General features: G+C 56.6%; 11 protein-coding genes across 11 annotated transcripts; 6 read left to right on the plus strand and 5 right to left on the minus strand.

Annotated features, from left to right (window-relative positions):
• Positions 1-22: 22 nt before the first annotated feature.
• On the minus strand, positions 23-841 carry HPODL_00122 (putative secreted protein; the record flags this gene model as incomplete). The annotated part of the gene is made up of 1 exon (XM_014081571.1): positions 23-841. One exon carries the CDS (start codon positions 839-841, stop codon positions 23-25), a length of 819 nt encoding a protein of 272 aa, XP_013937046.1.
• Positions 842-1,380: 539 nt separating this feature from the next.
• On the plus strand, positions 1,381-1,620 carry HPODL_00123 (putative secreted protein; the record flags this gene model as incomplete). The annotated part of the gene is made up of 1 exon (XM_014081572.1): positions 1,381-1,620. One exon carries the CDS (start codon positions 1,381-1,383, stop codon positions 1,618-1,620), a length of 240 nt encoding a protein of 79 aa, XP_013937047.1.
• Positions 1,621-1,688: 68 nt separating this feature from the next.
• On the minus strand, positions 1,689-5,861 carry HPODL_00124 (Mediator of RNA polymerase II transcription subunit 12; the record flags this gene model as incomplete). The annotated part of the gene is made up of 1 exon (XM_014081573.1): positions 1,689-5,861. The coding sequence occupies one exon, from the start codon at positions 5,859-5,861 to the stop codon at positions 1,689-1,691; it is 4,173 nt and encodes a 1,390-aa protein (XP_013937048.1).
• Positions 5,862-5,973: 112 nt separating this feature from the next.
• HPODL_00125 (SVP1-like protein 2) lies at positions 5,974-7,056 on the plus strand (the record flags this gene model as incomplete). The annotated part of the gene is made up of 1 exon (XM_014081574.1): positions 5,974-7,056. The coding sequence occupies one exon, from the start codon at positions 5,974-5,976 to the stop codon at positions 7,054-7,056; it is 1,083 nt and encodes a 360-aa protein (XP_013937049.1).
• A 584-nt stretch (positions 7,057-7,640) lies between these two features.
• HPODL_00126 (Aminotriazole resistance protein) lies at positions 7,641-9,095 on the plus strand (the record flags this gene model as incomplete). Its single annotated transcript, XM_014081575.1, has 1 exon — positions 7,641-9,095. One exon carries the CDS (start codon positions 7,641-7,643, stop codon positions 9,093-9,095), a length of 1,455 nt encoding a protein of 484 aa, XP_013937050.1.
• A 1,245-nt stretch (positions 9,096-10,340) lies between these two features.
• On the plus strand, positions 10,341-12,554 carry HPODL_00127 (Protein of the mitochondrial outer surface; the record flags this gene model as incomplete). The annotated part of the gene is made up of 1 exon (XM_014081576.1): positions 10,341-12,554. The coding sequence occupies one exon, from the start codon at positions 10,341-10,343 to the stop codon at positions 12,552-12,554; it is 2,214 nt and encodes a 737-aa protein (XP_013937051.1).
• Positions 12,555-12,617: 63 nt separating this feature from the next.
• Positions 12,618-13,250, plus strand: HPODL_00128 (rRNA-processing protein FCF2; the record flags this gene model as incomplete). The annotated part of the gene is made up of 1 exon (XM_014081577.1): positions 12,618-13,250. One exon carries the CDS (start codon positions 12,618-12,620, stop codon positions 13,248-13,250), a length of 633 nt encoding a protein of 210 aa, XP_013937052.1.
• A 46-nt stretch (positions 13,251-13,296) lies between these two features.
• On the minus strand, positions 13,297-14,331 carry HPODL_00129 (uncharacterized protein; the record flags this gene model as incomplete). The annotated part of the gene is made up of 1 exon (XM_014081578.1): positions 13,297-14,331. The coding sequence occupies one exon, from the start codon at positions 14,329-14,331 to the stop codon at positions 13,297-13,299; it is 1,035 nt and encodes a 344-aa protein (XP_013937053.1).
• A 230-nt stretch (positions 14,332-14,561) lies between these two features.
• Positions 14,562-15,566, minus strand: HPODL_00130 (Protein GAT2; the record flags this gene model as incomplete). The annotated part of the gene is made up of 1 exon (XM_014081579.1): positions 14,562-15,566. One exon carries the CDS (start codon positions 15,564-15,566, stop codon positions 14,562-14,564), a length of 1,005 nt encoding a protein of 334 aa, XP_013937054.1.
• Positions 15,567-15,897: 331 nt separating this feature from the next.
• HPODL_00131 (putative sorbitol dehydrogenase) lies at positions 15,898-16,992 on the minus strand (the record flags this gene model as incomplete). Its single annotated transcript, XM_014081580.1, has 1 exon — positions 15,898-16,992. The coding sequence occupies one exon, from the start codon at positions 16,990-16,992 to the stop codon at positions 15,898-15,900; it is 1,095 nt and encodes a 364-aa protein (XP_013937055.1).
• A 160-nt stretch (positions 16,993-17,152) lies between these two features.
• On the plus strand, positions 17,153-17,962 carry HPODL_00132 (uncharacterized protein; the record flags this gene model as incomplete). The annotated part of the gene is made up of 1 exon (XM_014081581.1): positions 17,153-17,962. The coding sequence occupies one exon, from the start codon at positions 17,153-17,155 to the stop codon at positions 17,960-17,962; it is 810 nt and encodes a 269-aa protein (XP_013937056.1).
• Positions 17,963-18,075: the final 113 nt, after the last annotated feature.

Below are 18,075 nucleotides of genomic sequence, written 5' to 3' on the forward strand. Positions count from 1 at the left end.
TATTTTGTTTCCCTTTTTCCCCCTAATTTATTCCCACCAACAGAGTCATTCCCAAAAGCCCACCAACCAGTGCCTTGCTTTTCCAAGAGCCCTCATACATTCTGAGAGGAGCGCATCCGTTGCTCTCGGACACAGTTGCCACAGAACTGCTCTTGACAACAGACGTCACCACGGAGCTGCCCTCGGTGACGTACGAGGAGCCGCTCTTTTGGACGGTGGATGAGAAGTGCGTGGTGTAAGTGGTGGTGTAGGTAGTACCGCTGGTGGAGGCGCTGGCAGAGCCGCTTGCAGAGCCGCTTGCAGAGCCACTAACGGCTGACGAGGCAAGCGTCGATGCGGCGACACACCGCGCCCAGTAGCTGTTGGCTGTCGCACATTGATACCCGGCCTGGCAGCAGGTGTTTCCGGAGTAGCCCAGGCCGCCGCACTGCGCATATGCGCCGCCGCAGCCGGAGCTGGTGGCGGAGGCGTACTCGGTGACAGCGGTGGTACCAGAGACAGATTCGGTCGTCGTGGCAGATGCAAGTTGGTTCCAGGCAGCAGAGGTGGTTTCTTGCCAGGCGGCGACTGAGGTGGCAGTAGACGCGGCCTGCCATTCGGCCTGGACAGCGGCGGTTTGTGTGTTTGTGGCAGTGCCGACGGCGGCCGTTTCAGCCGTTTCAGCCGTTCCGGCAGTTGCGGCAGTTGTGGCGGTTTCCACAGTCACGGAAGCCACAGCGGATTCGTTCGAACCCTCAGAACCGATAGCCTCACTGTCTAGGGACCCGCTGGCAGCGTAGACACTGGCTAAAAATGGAACTGCAGCAAGAGCGATGTTATGCGAGTAGATTGTTGGAAGCATGATCTGGCAGATCGTCAACACCCTGAGAGCGGCTTCTTATACCAGACACCTCGCTAAGCATCTGCTGCCAAGCCCTGCTCTAAGAAACCAGCCATCTGTTCCTCATTACGTTTCCGAATCAGGGATATTAATAACATCTCGAGGATTGCTTACCTAATCGTCGAAAACGCGATGGAAACCAGCCCCTGTGACACGGTGCGCAAAAAATAACGCCAAGGAGGCGCACACGAGTGCGTGGCAGAGGGTCCATGGCTTCTGGCGTTTCAAATGCCACCTCCGTTTCAGTTCTTCGCTTGTTTACAGATCGACGAGGCGTTGCCAAATCTGATGCGAAGATGGGATGGCTAGTCAGAAGCAATATTTACCTCTTTCTGTAACTAGCAGGATTTCCATTTTGGGTAAGATTTTTTCCTCGAGCCGCACTCCTTCGCACACCAAAAATAGAACCGTGTTGGGCTGATTTGGGACTGTCCACAAATATAAATAGGCCTGTCTCCCACCGTGTTTCGACATCATAAACACTCTTCAGACAATTCATAATGGCTTCTTCTTCCCACTCCTACAGCTTGGTCGGTACCGCTAACGTTGCTGCCTCCAGTGCCTCTGGCTCCCACTCCTCGGTCCACTCGTCGGCCCACTCCTCCTCCCGTGCCTCTTCGAGCTCATCTGCCGGCGCTGCCGCTCTGTCCAACCCAATCTCCTACTCCGGCTCCAACTCCAAGCTGGTTGCCCTGTTTGCAGGTCTCGTGACCCTGGGTGCTGTTGTCTCTGCTCTCTAAGGACTTTGTAAAATGACATTCGACGAATACATAGCTGATTAATAAATGGTGTTATATTTTTAGTTTGACTATGCCGGGTTTTTTTTCTCAATGCTAGCGTTGAAGAACTGCAGGCTCACACACGCGTCGTTGACGCCCGTGTTAGGCGTTGCGTCCTCTATCAGCTCGGCGCCGCGCACGTGGAACCGCACCATCGTCTCGCCCGCCGTGTCCACCAAGTAGTACATGTGCTCATTTTCGGGCAAGGCGTCGTCGCGCAACCGCGCAAACCGTGGGTCAGCCAGCAGGAACTTGAGCTTGTTGTTGTAGCTTGGCGGCGTGATGTTCATCGTGTGCACTGTGCGTTCCTGCGCGCCGGCAGTTGGCAGCGGCGAGTTTGTCGGCGACAAAAACGACGACGACGTCGGTGTTCCTTTGCTCAGCGACAGCGACGTGATAAACGGTGGCTGCGGAGTCTGCGTGGCCGGCTGGCTCGGCGTGTTCAATGCCTCGGCCAGCTGCACTTTCAAAGAGATGAGCGTGTCGTAGAGCAGGTTTTTCAACCGGAAGTTGCGCTCCATCACCGCGTGGCTGAACAGTTTGGTCAAATTCACCAGAAACACGTCTCGTTGTAGATTGACCGACCGTTTCAGAATTAAATCCACCAAAAAGCCGCGGTGGATAAGCACGATCCGCGACACAAACATCACCGCCTGCTCCAGGTCGTCCAGGCTGCGTGTCGCGTCCATATTTGAGCAGTAGTACATGAGCTTTTCGAGCGACAGGTTGAGCGAGAACACCAAAGAGTCGCTTAGCGCGATGGTCTTGGGCTCGCGCAGCCGCGAGCACGCTGACGCGATGTCCATCAGCATTCGCGTGCAATTGCGCCCGTTCACAAGCAGCCTAGGGAACTGCTCAGAGCCCAGGTACAGCTCTTCACAGCAGTGTAGCACGCGCAATTTAAGGGGGTCGTCGAGCAGCTCAAACAGGTCGCCCGCCAGCACGGCGCTGCCGCCGTCCAGCTGCGCAAGCAGCCCCAGGAGCAGGTCTGCAGGACCTTCGTCGCGCACAGTCTCGGGCAACAGTCGGGCAAAGAGCAGCTGCGCCAGCGGCAGCGAAAAGTAGTTCAGCTTGCGCACGAGCGAGTCCAGTGGAGCTTGCGCGGACTCCTCGCCCGCCACGCCCACCAACGCCAGCAGGTTGTGCGTCTGGGTCTTGGCCTGTTCTGCGTCGCGCAACGAGTCCAGCAGCAAATGTCTGTCTGCAGCCAGAACGAACCACAGACCGTTGGAAAGAAGGGCGTTGGGCCGACGAATTTTCGTCGACGCGCGCAGCAGCCGCGCGGACGGCGTCTGCTCGACGGGCACCACAGACAACTCTGAGAGCGGGTTGAGGTCGTCGACGCCGACGCCGACCCCGGCAGCCACGAGATTGACATCGGTGAGCGCCGAGGCCGGCCGCGGCGCTGCAATGGCCGCCTTGCACAGCACGCGCACGAGGTGTCGGGCAAACGCGGCCGTGTGGCCCACACGGTACGTCTTGCGCTCGCACGCGAGCAGCAGCGCGTCGTGGGGCGTGAGCTCGAACTCGTCGCAGAACAGCAGGTCCCAAGCGAGCCGCTCGCCACCGTTGTTATGGAAATCGTCGCCCGCCGCGCCGGCAAACAGCTGCAGAACGGCGTGGATGTCGACGAAACCGTCGATGATGAGCCGCAGCACAAGCCGCAGCGAGGCGTCGTAGTCGAGCGCCAGCGTCGGCAGCACGAACTTGCGCAGGTGCGAGAGCAGCACAGCTCCGAAGTCGGCGCGCCGCCAAAGCTGGAGCTGTTTCAAAAGACGGGCAACGGGTGTGTTGTTCGTGGGGGCATATGCAACGTTGCTGGCCACGTTCCAGTATTGTGTGATGGCCTGATTAAGTGAGTGCGAGAACTCGGCAGCGTTGAGCAGCCGTTCGGGCGACGACAGGCCCAGCAGCCCGAGCAGGCTCGTGTCCAGCTGGTCGAGCAAGAACTCTGTGTGCTGCGGCGCCAACGGCGGCATCAATTGCGTGTCGAAACGCACATCCAGCAGCAAAGTGCACACGCCGTGCTTGTCCTTCTGCGCCCATGCGGCAAGAAAACCGTGCACCCGCTGCAGCAGCGACGACTCGCCGTCGTGGCAGTACGCCAGCAGCTCTGTGTGGAGCGCAACTAGCCGCAGCAGCAGCGATAGTGTTGCGCGCGGCACTGTCGGCTGTGTGTCGGCGTGTTCGACGGCGAGCGCAAGAAATGGCGCTGTCTGTCGGAACCGCTCGTCGCAAAGACGGTACACAAACAGCAGCGCGTCGGGCGTCTGCAGCCACACGGCGTCCTGACGCAGCCGCGCGCTGAACCAGGGGTACAGCCGTGCGCGGGAGCCGATATCGAGCGGCTCGGCCTCAGGGTCGGTTTCGTCGCACGGCCACAACGCGTCGAGGTCAAAAGTGGCCGGTAGTGAGTCCAGCGCCGTGGCCAGCCGCTCCTGCAACGAAGGCGCCTCTGCCGTGCGCAGCGCCACGCCCGTCGAGTCTGCGAGCCGGCGCAAAATGTTGCGCGCGTTCGAGTCCTCCACGGGCAACGCGTCCAGAATCAGCAGGTGCACGTAGCACGACGAGTCGGCGTCTTGCAGATAGATCACGCCCGACGCAATCAGTCGCCGCAGGTACGACGACAGCACAAACAGCCCCAGCGCGTGCAGCTCGGTCACCAGCAGCAGAAACCGCGACAGACTGTACACACCGTGCTCGGGCTCTTTCAACCGCAGCGTTTCGGCCATCTGGTACGCGAAGTCGATGATGGCCATCTCCAGCTCCAGCTTGAGGTGTCTGTTCTTCTTGGACTTGACCTGCCCAAGCTGCTGCACCTGCAGCCGCAGCAGCGAGCACACGGCGCAGATGCGCGCGCCGCTGTCCTGTTCGCGCAACGTCGTGATGCTCCACCGAAGAAGCAGGCTCAGCGTGGTTTTCCAGTCGTCTGCGGCGCCAGCGTCGTCGTCGGACGAGTCTTCGAACGTATCGCGGCACAGCATCTTGAGCGACAGCGTGCGCACCGCCTCGAGCCGTTGCATGACCGCAACGGCCTTCTTGCTGCCAAAATTGGTATATGCGTCCGCGGCAGACTCATCAATCATCATCGACTCGTTGCGGTACGCAATTAGTCTGTATTGCTCGCACACAGGCGGGTACGACAGGTCGATCACCGCACGCAGCGTCGACTTGAGCGCGTTCCACGAGTTGGGAATGATAAATGCGTCCGAGTTGTAGTAAAACAGATATTGCACGAGCAGCCGGAACTCGGCCAACAGTCGCGGCTGCTGCACCGTCGACACCGCGCGCAACAGCTTCTCGCCCAGCTCTTTGGAGATATAGTCGACGGCAATGAGCTTGGACCAGAAAAGACGCACAAACTGGAAATGCACGGCCACCAGCTTGTGCTGGTCTGATCTCAGCAGCCGGTCCAGATAGTTCACAATCCACGCCAGAAACGTCTCTCTGCTGAGCAGGTCCTCCAGATACAGGTTGCTGCTGAGATCCAGGATGTAGCTGAGCCGGAACCGCCACGCATCGCGGGATGCGGGCGCGAACGAGGCGGCAACCACCTGCTCGAGAAATTGCACCACCTGCTCGGTCCACTCGACCATCCACTTGCCTAGCGCGGCCGGGTTGGGCAGCTTGCGTTTCAACTGGCGTTGCTCGTTCGCCGAGACACAGCGCACAAGCCACAGGGCACGCAGCACCGGCACGCGGTGCGCCAGACACTGCTCGAGCAAAAACCGGTTGCGCAGGCCGTGCGGTATGGCGCGGGCCAGCTGGCGCAACGGGATCGATGCGTCCGCGAGGTTGCGCATCCACAGGTCGCGCTTGTGGTCGGTGAGCGTTACGCGCGGTGGCGGGCGGTACGTGGACTTGGAGCGGATCTTGTTGATCTCGCGACGGCGGGCAAGTGCACGCACCATGACATCGCTCAACAGCCCCATTTTCCAGCGCGAGCCGGGCTCTGAGACGTCGGGCGTGGTGCGGTTGAGTAGCTGGGTGAAGATCTGGCGGCCCGAGTGCGATTCGCTCGGCACGGCGGCGGCTTCGTAGTACCCCTTCTGCAGGTGGTTTTTCATGATGATGTCGTCCTTGGGGGAGTGTTTCCAGATCCTGAAGTCGGGGAAGACGGGCTCCTTGGTGCCGCTGGCGTCCTCGCCGTTGAGCGGGTACACTCCTGCGGGGTTGGGTACCTGGCCGCGGAAGATTGTCATGGGAGGAAATAGTAGGAACTGAATTAATTTAATTTAATTATTTATTTAATTATTTATTTAATTATTTATTCAATTATTAATTATTTAATTATTCAATTATTAATTACTTTCGATGAACACACACCGGCCAATCGAGTCCGTGCGCGCGCACGAGCCGGCCGTGCTCAACGCCGCCTTCAACCAGGACCAGACGTGTTTCGCCGTGTGCCACGAGACAGGGTTCCAGGTGTACAACACAGACCCGATGGAGTTACGGATGAAACGTACCTTCAGCACGAACGGCGGTGTCGGGCTGATCGCCATGCTCCACCGCACCAACTACGTCGCGCTCGTCGGCGGCGGCCGCCAGCCGCGGTTCCCCGTCAACAAGCTGTGCATCTGGGACGACCTGAAGAAGAAGCCGTCCATCATGCTGGAATTCATGAGTCCGATCCTCAACGTGCTCCTTTCCAGAATCCTCATCGTCGTGGTGCTGAAAAACAAGGTCCTCATCCACGCGTTCGAGTCCAAGCCCAAGCTGCTCGCTCAGCACGAAACCTACGACAATGAAGCGGGCGTCGCAGAGCTCAGTGTCAACGAGCAGACCAGCTTTCTCGCGTTCCCCGGTCGCGCTATTGGCCAGATCCAGCTCGTCGACGTTTCGCCTGCACACCGCGACCGCAACCTCATCTCCATCATCAAGGCCCACAGGTCCAAGATCCAGTGTCTCGCCATCTCCAACTCGGGCCACCTGATTGCGTCTGCGTCCCAAACAGGCACCATCATCCGCATCCACGACACCGCCAAGTGCTCGCTGCGCTTCGAGCTTCGCCGCGGCCTCGACCGCGCCACCATCACCTCCATCAAGTTCTCGCCCGACGACTCCAAGCTCGCCGTGCTCAGCGACAAAAACACACTCCACGTGTACAATCTCACCGCTGCCGACCCGCAGCCCGAGTCCGCCATGGCCAACCGGCTCCACCTGCTCAGCGCCGTCCCGCTCATGCCCACGTACTTCCGCTCCGTGTGGTCCTTTGTCAGCTACCATATCGACACCAAGGACGACGCCGTCAACGACTGCGGCGTGCTCGGATGGGCCGACAACGAGAGCATTGTCGTGCTCTGGAAGAAGAAGGGTATTTGGGAAAAATACGTGTTGGTCGAGAACGATAAGTGGACGCTTGTCAGGGAGGGCTGGCGCCGTTTCGAGGAATAGATAGATACGCTATAGTTTGGCCTGGGGCGCGGGGGACGAACGAATGACCGCTTCCAGCCACACGCGAAGGCCTCTCCGCCCCGTGATCCTGCACCGACGCACCAATGCGCCCCATCCGTGGTACTCAAGCTCCGCCACAGCCACACGCACGCTCTCCAAACTGTCCCCGAGAACAGCGATTTCGGCCACCTCGTACGCGGCTGCCAACGTCGTGAGATTGCGCACACACGCCCGCGCCTGCTCGGCCGCGTCCGGCGCGCGCAAGACGTCGTATACGGATACTCGAAACATAAAAATTAAATAGGGAATAAATCTCTAAATATCAAATATTCATAAATTTACGTAAATATCTCGATAAGATAAATAAACTGGTGCAAACTGTCTGCCGTAGTAAAAGTCTCTATTATGGCCAATGAAACGGCCGGCGATATTCGGCGATGCAACCACACCTGTGTAGCAGATCTTCACGCACGCTTTTACGCCGCCTTGGTCCTCCTTCAAAATCGCCGAAAAGCTCCTTTTTTTCGACGCTTTGCTCCCGTCTGCACTATATAAGCCCGGCCAGCCCCAAACAGCCATAGTCAATGATCACGCTGCACAGATCCAAAAACCTCGCCTACGTCTTCGTTCTCGTCGGCTCGTGTCTCGACAACCTCAACGTCGCCGCCGCGTTCACCATGTCCCAGAGCCTGCAGAAGCAGCTCGACGCGTCGTCGTCGCAGGCCACCTGGGTCGTTTCCAGCTACGCCCTCACGCTCGGCTCCTTCATCATCGTCTTCGGCAAGCTCGGCGACGTGTGCGGCCTGCACAAGGTGTTTCTAGCCGGGTTGTTTGCCATGGCGCTGTTGTCGCTGATCTGCGCAGTCATACAGCACAACATTGTGCCTCTGATCGTTTTCCGTGCTCTCAAGGGAATAGCAGGCGCAGCAGTGCTCCCAAACGCCATAGGCATCTGTGGGAACTATTTCCAGGGTCCGCAGCTGACGAGGGCCATAAAGTTGCTCATGCTAGCCACTTGCGGCGCCCTAGGCCTCGGAACCATTCTTGGCGGTGCGTTCTCGCAGACAAACATCGGCTACCGCGCATTTTTCTATTTCTCGTTCGCGCTCAGCCTGACCACTGCCGTCGCGCTCTGTTTCGTCGTCGTCCCCGTCGAGCGCACCGCCAATCACGACCTCCTGAGCGCACGGTACCTCAATTACGGCGGAGCAATACTGCTTGCCGGTGGCCTCATGATGATCATCGCCGGGCTCACAGAGGCCGGCTCGTCGTGGCGTTCACCGAAAGTGTACGTCACCATCCCTGTCGGCTTCGTCGTGGTGCTGGCGGTGTTTCTGTTCGAAAGCGTTCTGGTGAAAAAATACCAGTCTCGAAAAATAGAGAAAACCAGCTATCTGTCGCGGCTCGTAGTGCTCTTCCCGCCCGAGGTGGCCCAGATCACCAACTTTGTGCCCTTCGTTGCCGGCCTCTTCCTCAACAACGCCGGGTTCACGGCGACCATCACGGCCCTGCTGCTGTACCACGAGTTTGTCGACGAAAACGACGCCGTCCTCGCAGCAGCCAAGGTTTTCTGCATAGCAGCAGGCATTGTCGTCGGAGCAGTCGTCTATTCGCAGAAAGCAGCAGACAGACTCGGGAACAAGACGCTTCTGGTAGTTTCTGCGTGCGTCGACCTCGGATCGGCTGTCTGGGTGACCCGCATCGACCCAAACAACAAAAACTCGTTCTGGGAGTTCGAATTTGCGCCGCTGCTTCTGTATGGCTGGGCCATCAATCTGTTCTTCCAAACATTCTACCACGCTATGCTGTCGCAGACACCACTGCATCTGCAAGGCAACGTGACGGGTATCTTCCAGACGGTCGGGCAGATCGGTCTATGTGTGGGGACGGCCGTTGCATCGTCTATCATCGGGGCGCTCGACACCGCGTCGCCGCCAGCAAGGGAGCTTGTTCACAGCAGATGTGTGAACGCCCTATGGTTCAATGTGGCGTGTTTCGCGGCCGAGCTCGTGCTGATGCTTGCCAGTAAGAACAGCTAGCTGCCAATTCTCTCGTCGAGCAGCTCTGCGCGCACGAGCGGCAGTTCTGGGTCGTAGAACAGGTGTTCGCCGTCGGCCATCAGCACACACCGTCGCGCGTCCGCATCGGTCTCGAAGATCGCGACGTATGTGCTCAGGCCGGTCGTTCTGTCGGTGTACACCTGGCGCAGACCGAGCTCGTGGGTCTGGTACAGGTTGAGCTCGCAGAACGAGTCCAGCAGCCGGCGACGGCTGGTGTTTTTCGGGATGTTGTGCAACACAACACATTGAGACCGCTCGACGGGGTGTTGTTGTAGAAACTCGAGCAGTCCACGGTCCTGTTGTGTGTCCAGCCACGGCTGTTGTTTCAGCAGAGTCAGTAGATTTGATAGACGCGGGTTTTCCTGCAAAGCATGCATTTTATGGTCCATGTTCTGTTTGAGGACGTCCCAATTCACCAGCTCCTTGCGGATTCTTGTGTCAGCAAGCACCGGAAAAAACATCTGGCTCATTTCGTCCTCAAACTTCACAAAGGTGAACGATACGTACGAGCCGTTGAACAGGGCCGAGCGCACGTCACTCCAGAACACCGCCGCGTCGGCGAACGAGTCGAAAAACACATAGTGCGCCCCCGTCGGCTGCAACGTCTGCAGGTACCGGCCCTTGATGATGTCTCTGATAACGGGCTTGGAGGCGTATTTCGTTGGTTTCAGCTGGTACATGCGGACAATGTCGGACGCAGCGATGTATCCAGCCTTGCTGTGGGCCTTAAGAATGTGGCTTTGGCACGGCAGGCCGGCGGCCTCGTCGACAGCCTGCCGCGGGCTTGTTCTGCCCAGCACAGGCTGTTCGAGCGCGTGTTGGCGGGCAGTTAGAAACCTGCGGTTCACGAGCTTCCCCAGCCGCGCCACAGAGTGTTTGTCAGCGGTGTCGAGCAGATGGCGGAGCTCAGCGGCGACCATATTTTAGCGCTGGATGTTTTTACCCTCTTATTATTGCAGAGGGTTTTTTATTTTTTTTTTGTTTTATCTATTTGTATATAGTCACCAAACAGATTTAATTGGTGATCGTCGCGGTCCGCTTGTACATAGTCAGCTAAATTCCGCTTCGATCTACAACGATGGCAAACTGGAGTCCTTTCAAAGGCGGCTCAGGTGAGTATGAACACAAAGGGCAAAGCCCGTGCTAACGGCAGTCGAAGAAACAGCCAGCAGTCCATGGGACACGCCGGCGGGCGGTGAGGGCGTTGGCGCCAGCACAAAGGTGATGTCGACGGCCGAGCTCGACAACGAGGTCGCCAGCATCATCTCAAGCCTGAGCGGAGCCAAGTCTAACCTGTTTGGCCAGCCTAACTCCGTCTTTGCACAGCCTGTGAGCGCCACACTGGGCGAGGGGCTGGCAAGCGACTCGGGGTCGGAGTTCCCGAATCTGAAGGACGCGTTGAGCGCAATCAGCGCGCCAGTGCCGCAGCACAAGTCCAGGTTTGCCAACAACCTGTTTGGCGCGGCGTCCATCTCTGGCGTCAACGTTTCCAGCTTCAGTCCGTCAGGACTCGGGTCGTCCAATTTCTTGGAGAAGTTTGCGTCTGTGACAGAGAAGACGCGGGAGCTCGAGCTCAAGATGGCCAGGCTCAACATCCAGAACTCTGCCACGCCGTCCACGGGCTCGGGAAACACCGGCTCGCTCTCCTCGTCGGACCTGAACCCGTCGCGCCGCTCGTCCAACCTCAACAGCACAGAGATTCCGTCGCCCCAGGCAGCGTTCAGAGAGCCCAGAAAACAGAGTTTTAGCGAGAAGTTCGACAACTACGTTTCCAACACCAACTCGCCCACCAACCAGTTTGTCGCAGGCTCTCCCAACGCTCTCTCCTTTGCCGATGTGCCGTCCGAACACAGCTCGGCCATCTTGGAGTCCCCCCACGACCACGCTAAGAACCCTTGGAACCCGGCAACGGCCCCCACATTCCAGCCTCGTGGTTTCGAGAAGCCGATGGCCGCTCAGTTTGGCCCGCCGTTCGACCCAGAAATGAACGGGTTCCCCGTGATGCCGCCCTACGGCCTGGGCCAGTGGCCTGCGTGGGGGCAGATACCGCCTCCACCCATGGCGCCTCTTGCGCCGGGGCTAGGGCCTGACGAAGAAGGCAGCGAAAAGACCGACGACGAGCAGCAGGCGAGTGCACCGGCGCCACAGGGCTTTTTCCAGCCCGGTCTGCGGTCCATGACGCCTTTCATGATGCCTTCTTTCAGCCCGTACGGGTTTGTGGCCTCGCCTCCACCGGTGGTGCCTGCTGAGGTATCGCCGTTGCAGCATGAGGCCCACATTGCCCCTTCCAAGGCCGGATCTCCTGGTAAACCGCTCAAGAAGAGCATCTCACCCAAACCAGCCAAGATGAAGAAGCACATTGTGCGGTCGCCATTGCTTGAGGAGTTCAGAAACAACAAGAACAAGGAGTACACGTTAAAAGATATCTATGGCCATGGATACGAGTTTGCAAAAGACCAGCACGGGTCGCGGTTTATTCAACAGCAGCTGGCTCTGTCCAACGACAGAGACAAAGAGGTGATTTTCAACGAGATCAGAAACCATGCAATGGACCTCATGACGGACGTTTTTGGAAACTACGTGATCCAGAAGTACTTCGAGCACGGAAACGACGTCCAGCGGAAGGTGATGTTTGAATCGATGCGCGGCAGCTTCTACGATCTGTCGTTGCAGATGTACGGATGTCGTGTGGTGCAGAAAGGCTTGGAGGCTCTACAGCTGGAAGAGCAGCTGCAGATTTTAGACGAGCTGAGAGAGAACATCTTGCTTCTGGTGAAGGACCAGAACGGCAACCATGTGATCCAGAAGTCGATCGAATGTATCCCGATAGCCAAGATTCCGTTTATTTTGGACTCCATCAAACACCAGATCTACCATCTGTCGACGCATCCATACGGCTGCCGAGTGATCCAGCGACTTTTGGAGTTTTCCGATCAGACAGACCAACAGTTCATTTTGGACGAGCTGAAGGACTATGTGTACTATCTGATCCAGGACCAGTTTGGAAATTATGTGATCCAGCATGTTGTCGAGCACGGCTCTGTTAAGTACACGGACGAAATACTGCAAGTTGTGTTGGAGAACCTTGTTGAGCTTTCGAAACACAAGTTTGCGTCGAACGCTGTGGAAAAGTGTATCATCCACCAGACCGAAGAAAATAGGGGCAAGATCTACAAGGAGATCATGCGTGACAACATGGATCCACATGGCAAGCTGGACGAGAACAGTTGTCTGTGTCTGATGATGAAGGATCCGTTTGCGAACTACGTGGTGCAGAAACTTGTGGAGCTGATTGACGACGAGAAGAAGGGACTTTTGGTCAAGAAAATCCGGGACTATCTGAAGCTGATCAGCAAGAACAACTATGGCAAGCATTTGGCTAGTATTGAGAAGCTGATTGCGTTGAGCGAGACTTATGGAGACGGTGCACGGGTGTGATTTCTTATATATAGCGTTTTTTTTTTGTACCAAAAAAAAATTAATTTTTTAATAGAAATATCAATGTCTACGTTTTCGCCGATCCCTGAGAGCGTGGCCTCCCAGGACAGCGTTTCGTCTGCTGATGAGATCGACAACGTTCCTGGTGTTGAGGACATTTTTTCGCAGCTGCGCGAGGCCACAGGAGCAGCCAGTAAGCCTGCTTTGGAGGACTCTTTTGAAGATATACAGAAGGTGGCGAGTAGACTGCCGAAGCTGTCTTCTGGCGAGCTGCTGAGCGCACAGAAGCAAAGACGCATTGCGAAGGTGGACGATCCGATCGAAGTTGCGCTGCCGAAAGAGCAAAAAGCGGCCAAAAGTGCCTCGGAACGCTGGTTTGAGCTGCCCAAGGTGGAACTCACAGACAAGCTCAAGAGAGACCTGATAATACTGAAGAACCGAGCGTCAATCGACCCGAAGCGATTTTACAAGAAAGACAAGTGGGAGATCCCGGAGCGGTTCCAGGTGGGGACACTCGTTGGCGGGCCTACAGACTTCCATAACAGAATACACAGGAAGAGCCGCGGGACCGGGTTTGTTGATGAGTTGTTGAAGGATGAGCAGACGAGCGGATGGTTGAAGAAGCGGTTTGAGGAGGTGCAAGTTAAGAAAGGAGGGCGCAAGGTGCGCAAACCAAAGAAGCGGAGCAGGCTGTAGCTGGCGATACATAGCGACGATTAACGATAATTTTATTGATGCTAGTTCATTGCTTCGTGGAGAATTGCGTGGGGGGACACTCGCCAAACACCTTGATTTTTTCAAAGTTTCGTTGACGGATGCTTTTCCACAGGATTTTGCGATCCTTGGACGAGAGGTTGTCGACGTCGACGCCGACCTGGCCGCTGTAATAGAACTCAAACAGCGTCTGGGCCGCAACCAGCAGGTTGAGGAAGTAGTTGCGCAGGGCCACGGCCATGAACTGAGGCCCAAACTGGCGCGAATTCTGGATCGAGACGTGGGCCACAAGATTCTTGAACTGCGAGTCTATATTGAACTCCTTGAACAGATCGGAGTCGACGAGCGCCTGCTGGAACTTGTCGGGCGAGTCGTCCAGAGCATTAATCTGCAGAAGCTGGTCGTCTGTGGGTGTACGTGCTGCCACGTTGAAAAGGAATTTGTTGAATTTTGCATTTTTCAGAGCGCGGATTTTTGCGAGCTCGCTGGTGAGGGTTGCGCGGGCACGTTCCTCCACCTGGACGCTAACGTGGCGGTCCCTCCACTCTGGCGGGAGACTGCTTGTGCGAACACAAAGCAACACCCGCAGCAGATTGAGGTTCCAGTCTATCAGTTTCTCAGGCGAGTTCTTGTTTGCGCCGTCGTGCGTCTTGCGCAACAGCACGCTCAGCTCGTTGAACACCTGGCTCCCCACGTCGGCACACGCCGAAACATGGTCCAGCGCCGCACTTAGCCCAATCGTGAGCGTTTCTTGCCGCGGCAAAGGGTCCTGGTAGTCCAGATTCGGCACCTGAACAGGCTCGCTCTGCACGCTCGTGGCGGCAGAATACATGGAGGTCGGGATAGAATACACCGACTGGAAGGAGTCCTGGGACGGCGTTCTTGTGAGCGGGCGCGAGGGCTGGGGTCGCCGTTTGGCAAACAGCGCGGACCCGTGGCGGACACGGTCTATTAGCGACTCGTTTCTTGTATTTGGCTTGTTGAGGTTGTCGAGCACTACTCGCCGCGCCTGCTGGGTGATTTCATCCGGCGGCTTGAAAGATTGCTCTCTGAGGGTGAACATGGCGAAAGGGGAAGAAAAGAAAGAAATCGAAATTCCAGTATTTTATAGAGAAAAACCCCCCACACGGAACATTACGTTAAGACAGGAAAAAATCGGATTATTCTTGTTGAGGCCACTTTTATTGTTTTCCCCGTCCCACATCCGTTTGCAGATATCTTATTGGACAGAATGGTCGTTCCCCCGGAAAATTAATACATAGTGTTAGGAAAAAAGATAATCCGCGTGACGTATTATTCGTTGATTCTGCGGTCTGTCGACTTGCCTGTCTCGCGGCGCCGCTTCATGATAATTTCTGCCTCCTGAAGCCCCCGCTTTTTTACCAATTTCGAGTGGAATAGCCCGCACGCGTTGCACAGGGTCCGCGTCCCGTTAGGACCCTTGCGCCACTCTGGCGTATTGATCGATCCACAGTGAAGACACCTCGTGCGCGGCTTCACACTCAGCTCCTGTTGCAAAGTTCCCTGCGGAACAAACTTAGGCATCTGGTCAGTATCAGTTTCGGAGACAATAAGCGGCTTGGGAGGATGCACTCTTAGCAGCGCTGACTCACCCATGATGGACGGCTCTGACTTGGTCGGGCGGTGTGCTTGAACTTTGGTCTTGGCTGTGTCTTGATAGGCTGTTGTGCGATGAATGCTTTCCGGCTCGCTGCGCACGGCGAATTTTCGAGAGCGTTGGCCGCGTATGTACTGGAGAAAAATACGCATTTGGTCGGTGTTTCTGATGGCCCTGTCGATTTCCAGCTCAGAGAGGGGCGGCAGCTGGTTCAGCGTCGTGGCCTGTGTGAGTGGATGCATAAACTGGTTGAGCTCGTTCATGTTCTGCTGCGCGCCGCGGAGCCTGTCGGCGAATTCCTGGTTAGGGTCTACCGCCGGGAACCGAAACTGCTCAGGAACAATATATTCTGCTGATGGAGGGTTGGAGTAACTCACCGCCGACGGCGGGCCAGGCGGACCCAGCGGGCTCGGCTCGAGAGAGCTCGTCGTGCTGGCCGGCGGAGGCACGGCGAAATTCGCGGCAGACGTACCTTGCGCCAGGTATCCCACGTCAGAACCGCTTCTCAAATGCATCTGTTGAAACGAGGGATAGAAGTCTGTTTGCAGGCTCGGCAGGCGGCGGTGGAAAGTACCGGGCGCCTCAGGCGGCCCGGGAGGGTCCTGTTTTGGGAAGGTTTTTGTCAGCTCGTCAAAGGAAGGAAGCTTCACATTAAAGTGGTTGGGATCTCTTTTTTGCATCAATGAAATCATCAGGATCCACTTGAGATACGAGATGAACAGCCAAACTGCTCGAATTTGGTGAAATGGCCAGGTTCTGTTGCTTTATATTTGTTTCCTTTCTGAGCGTTGGCGACCTGGGCCAGTCGCTAAACTCATGCACCTGATATTCTGCAAGTGCAGCCTGGAGCAACCACTAAAAAAACGCCGCCTGCAGCTCAGCGAACGAAACGCACACTAAAATTTCCGTAGCCGCACGCGATGCAGAACGCCATCGTATACGACTCCCATCATCGGGGGCATTTGCTACTGTAGTCTGGGGGCCAGTAATTACATATAATAATGCACGCTTCTATTGCACACCTTGGATAATAACTTTAATAACATCGGTGCGGCCAGCCTTGACAAGCTCAAAGGCTTCCTCGGCCTGCTCAAACGTGAAACGATTCGTGATCAGAGGCTTCACCTTGACCTTGCCGCTGGCAACGAGGTCCACCGCAATCGGATACACCCCGGCAGAGTACCGAATACTTCCTGTCCAGTTGAGTTGCTTCACGAGCGCTTCTGTCACCGGGAAGCTGACAAACTCGCGGCCCATTCCGGCCTGCACAAAGCGCGCCTCGGGCTTAGCCAGAAAGACACCGACCTGGATGCACGGCTCTGCACCTGACGCTTCCAGAATCACGTCTGCTCCAGAACCTAAATCGAACTTAGATTTGATATCTGCGGACACTCTCTTGGCGAACGTCTCGTCGGACTCGTCTGCGTCTTTGAACGGCATCTTGTACACGCCGTCGGCAGCGTACTTGGAGGCAAACTCCAGTCGGCCGTCGCTGATGTCGCACCCAATAACCGTGCGGCAGCCGTACGCTTTGGCAACCGCCTGGGTCAGCAGACCGATCGGCCCGCATCCAAACACAACGACCCTATCCACAGCCTGAAGACGTGCCCGCTTGCAGATCTGCACGGCCACACTGACCGGCTCCACGAGCGCAGCCTCTTCCATGTCCATCGAGTCTGGGATCTTGTACACGTAGTCGTAGGCCACGGTGTAATATTTGGCCAAAGTGCCGTCGTCGGGCGGAGTTGCGGCGAATTTCATGTTGTCGCAGTGGTTGTAAAGCCCGTCGCGACACAGTGCACAGAACCGACACGGAACACCCGGCTCGATGGCCACACGGTCGCCCACTTTCAGGCCCTTCACGGCGTCACCCACCTCCACAATAACACCAGACGATTCGTGGCCCAGAATCATGTCCATGCCCTTCTCAAACACAAACTTGCCGATCCGGCCCTTTTGCCAGTAATGCACATCGCTACCACAGATACCTGTCTGGGCAACGTGCACTCTCACGTCCGTGTCTTTGATTGGCTGAGTTTTGCGCTCCTCGAACGCAAGCTGCTTAACATCCTTCAGAACAAATGCCTTGTACGTTTGGTCCACCATTCTGTGGGTTTCCGAGTCAGCGGACCCGCGCTTTATATATCCGCAGCCTCGGAATTAGTCGCCCCCATTCTAGGCCAGATCCGCAAAAAATTGTGGGGCACCACCAAACCCGATCTGCGCTATAAAACCGGGTACTTTCTCTCTGAAATCCGGTCCAAAAATGCTGTTCAAGCCAGAAAACGCACACGTTAACGCTCTCTTCTCCCTCAAGGGCAAAGTCGCCTTCATCACCGGCGGCTCGCGCGGAATCGGTCTCGGCGCGGCAATCGGCCTTGCTGAGGCTGGCGCAGACATCGCCATCACGTACAACTCGTCCTCGCCAGAGGCCATGAAGGAGCTCGCAGATAGCTTCGCACAGTACGGCGTCAGATTCAAGGCGTACAAGTGTAACGTCACCAGTAAGGCGGCCATCGAAACCACCACCCGCGAAGTTCTCGCAGACTTTGGTCGTTTGGACATTGTGGTCCCAAACGCAGGAATCTGCATTCACCAGCCGGCAGAAGACTTTTCTGAGGAAGACTTCAGAACCCAGATGTCGGTCAATTTGGACGGAGCGTACTACACGGCTCAGGCTGCTGCCAAAGTGTTCAAGGAGCAAAAGGCAGCAGGAACTTTGGACCAGGGCCGCATCGTTTTCACGGCCTCTGTTTCGTCGCTGATTGTCAACTATCCGCAAAAACAGGCCCCTTACAATGCCAGCAAGGCCGGCCTTGTCAGATTGGCCGCCTGCTTGGCCGTTGAGTGGATCGACTTTGCCAGAGTCAACTGTGTGTCGCCAGGATACATCGACACCGATATGGTGGATGTGCACCCACCAGAGTGGAAGAAAACGTGGGGGCAGATGATCCCTGCACAGAGAATGTGCCAGACGTACGAGCTCAAGGGTGTGTACGTGTTCCTGGCCAGCGACGCGTCGTCCTACATGACTGGCGCCGAGCTCGTTGTGGGCGGAGGCTACACCTTGACCTGAGCGTTTCGAGGCGGTGCCAGTATAGATAGGTCGTTGGTAGCAATGTATAGCCGTTAATGCAGTCTAGAAAGCAGAAAAACACCCGTAAACCGTTATCATCTTACCCCAGAAGG

The sequence above is a fragment of the Ogataea parapolymorpha genome, chromosome I (genome assembly GCF_000187245.1).
Source record: "Ogataea parapolymorpha DL-1 chromosome I, whole genome shotgun sequence".
Taxonomy (NCBI): domain Eukaryota; kingdom Fungi; phylum Ascomycota; class Pichiomycetes; order Pichiales; family Pichiaceae; genus Ogataea; species Ogataea parapolymorpha.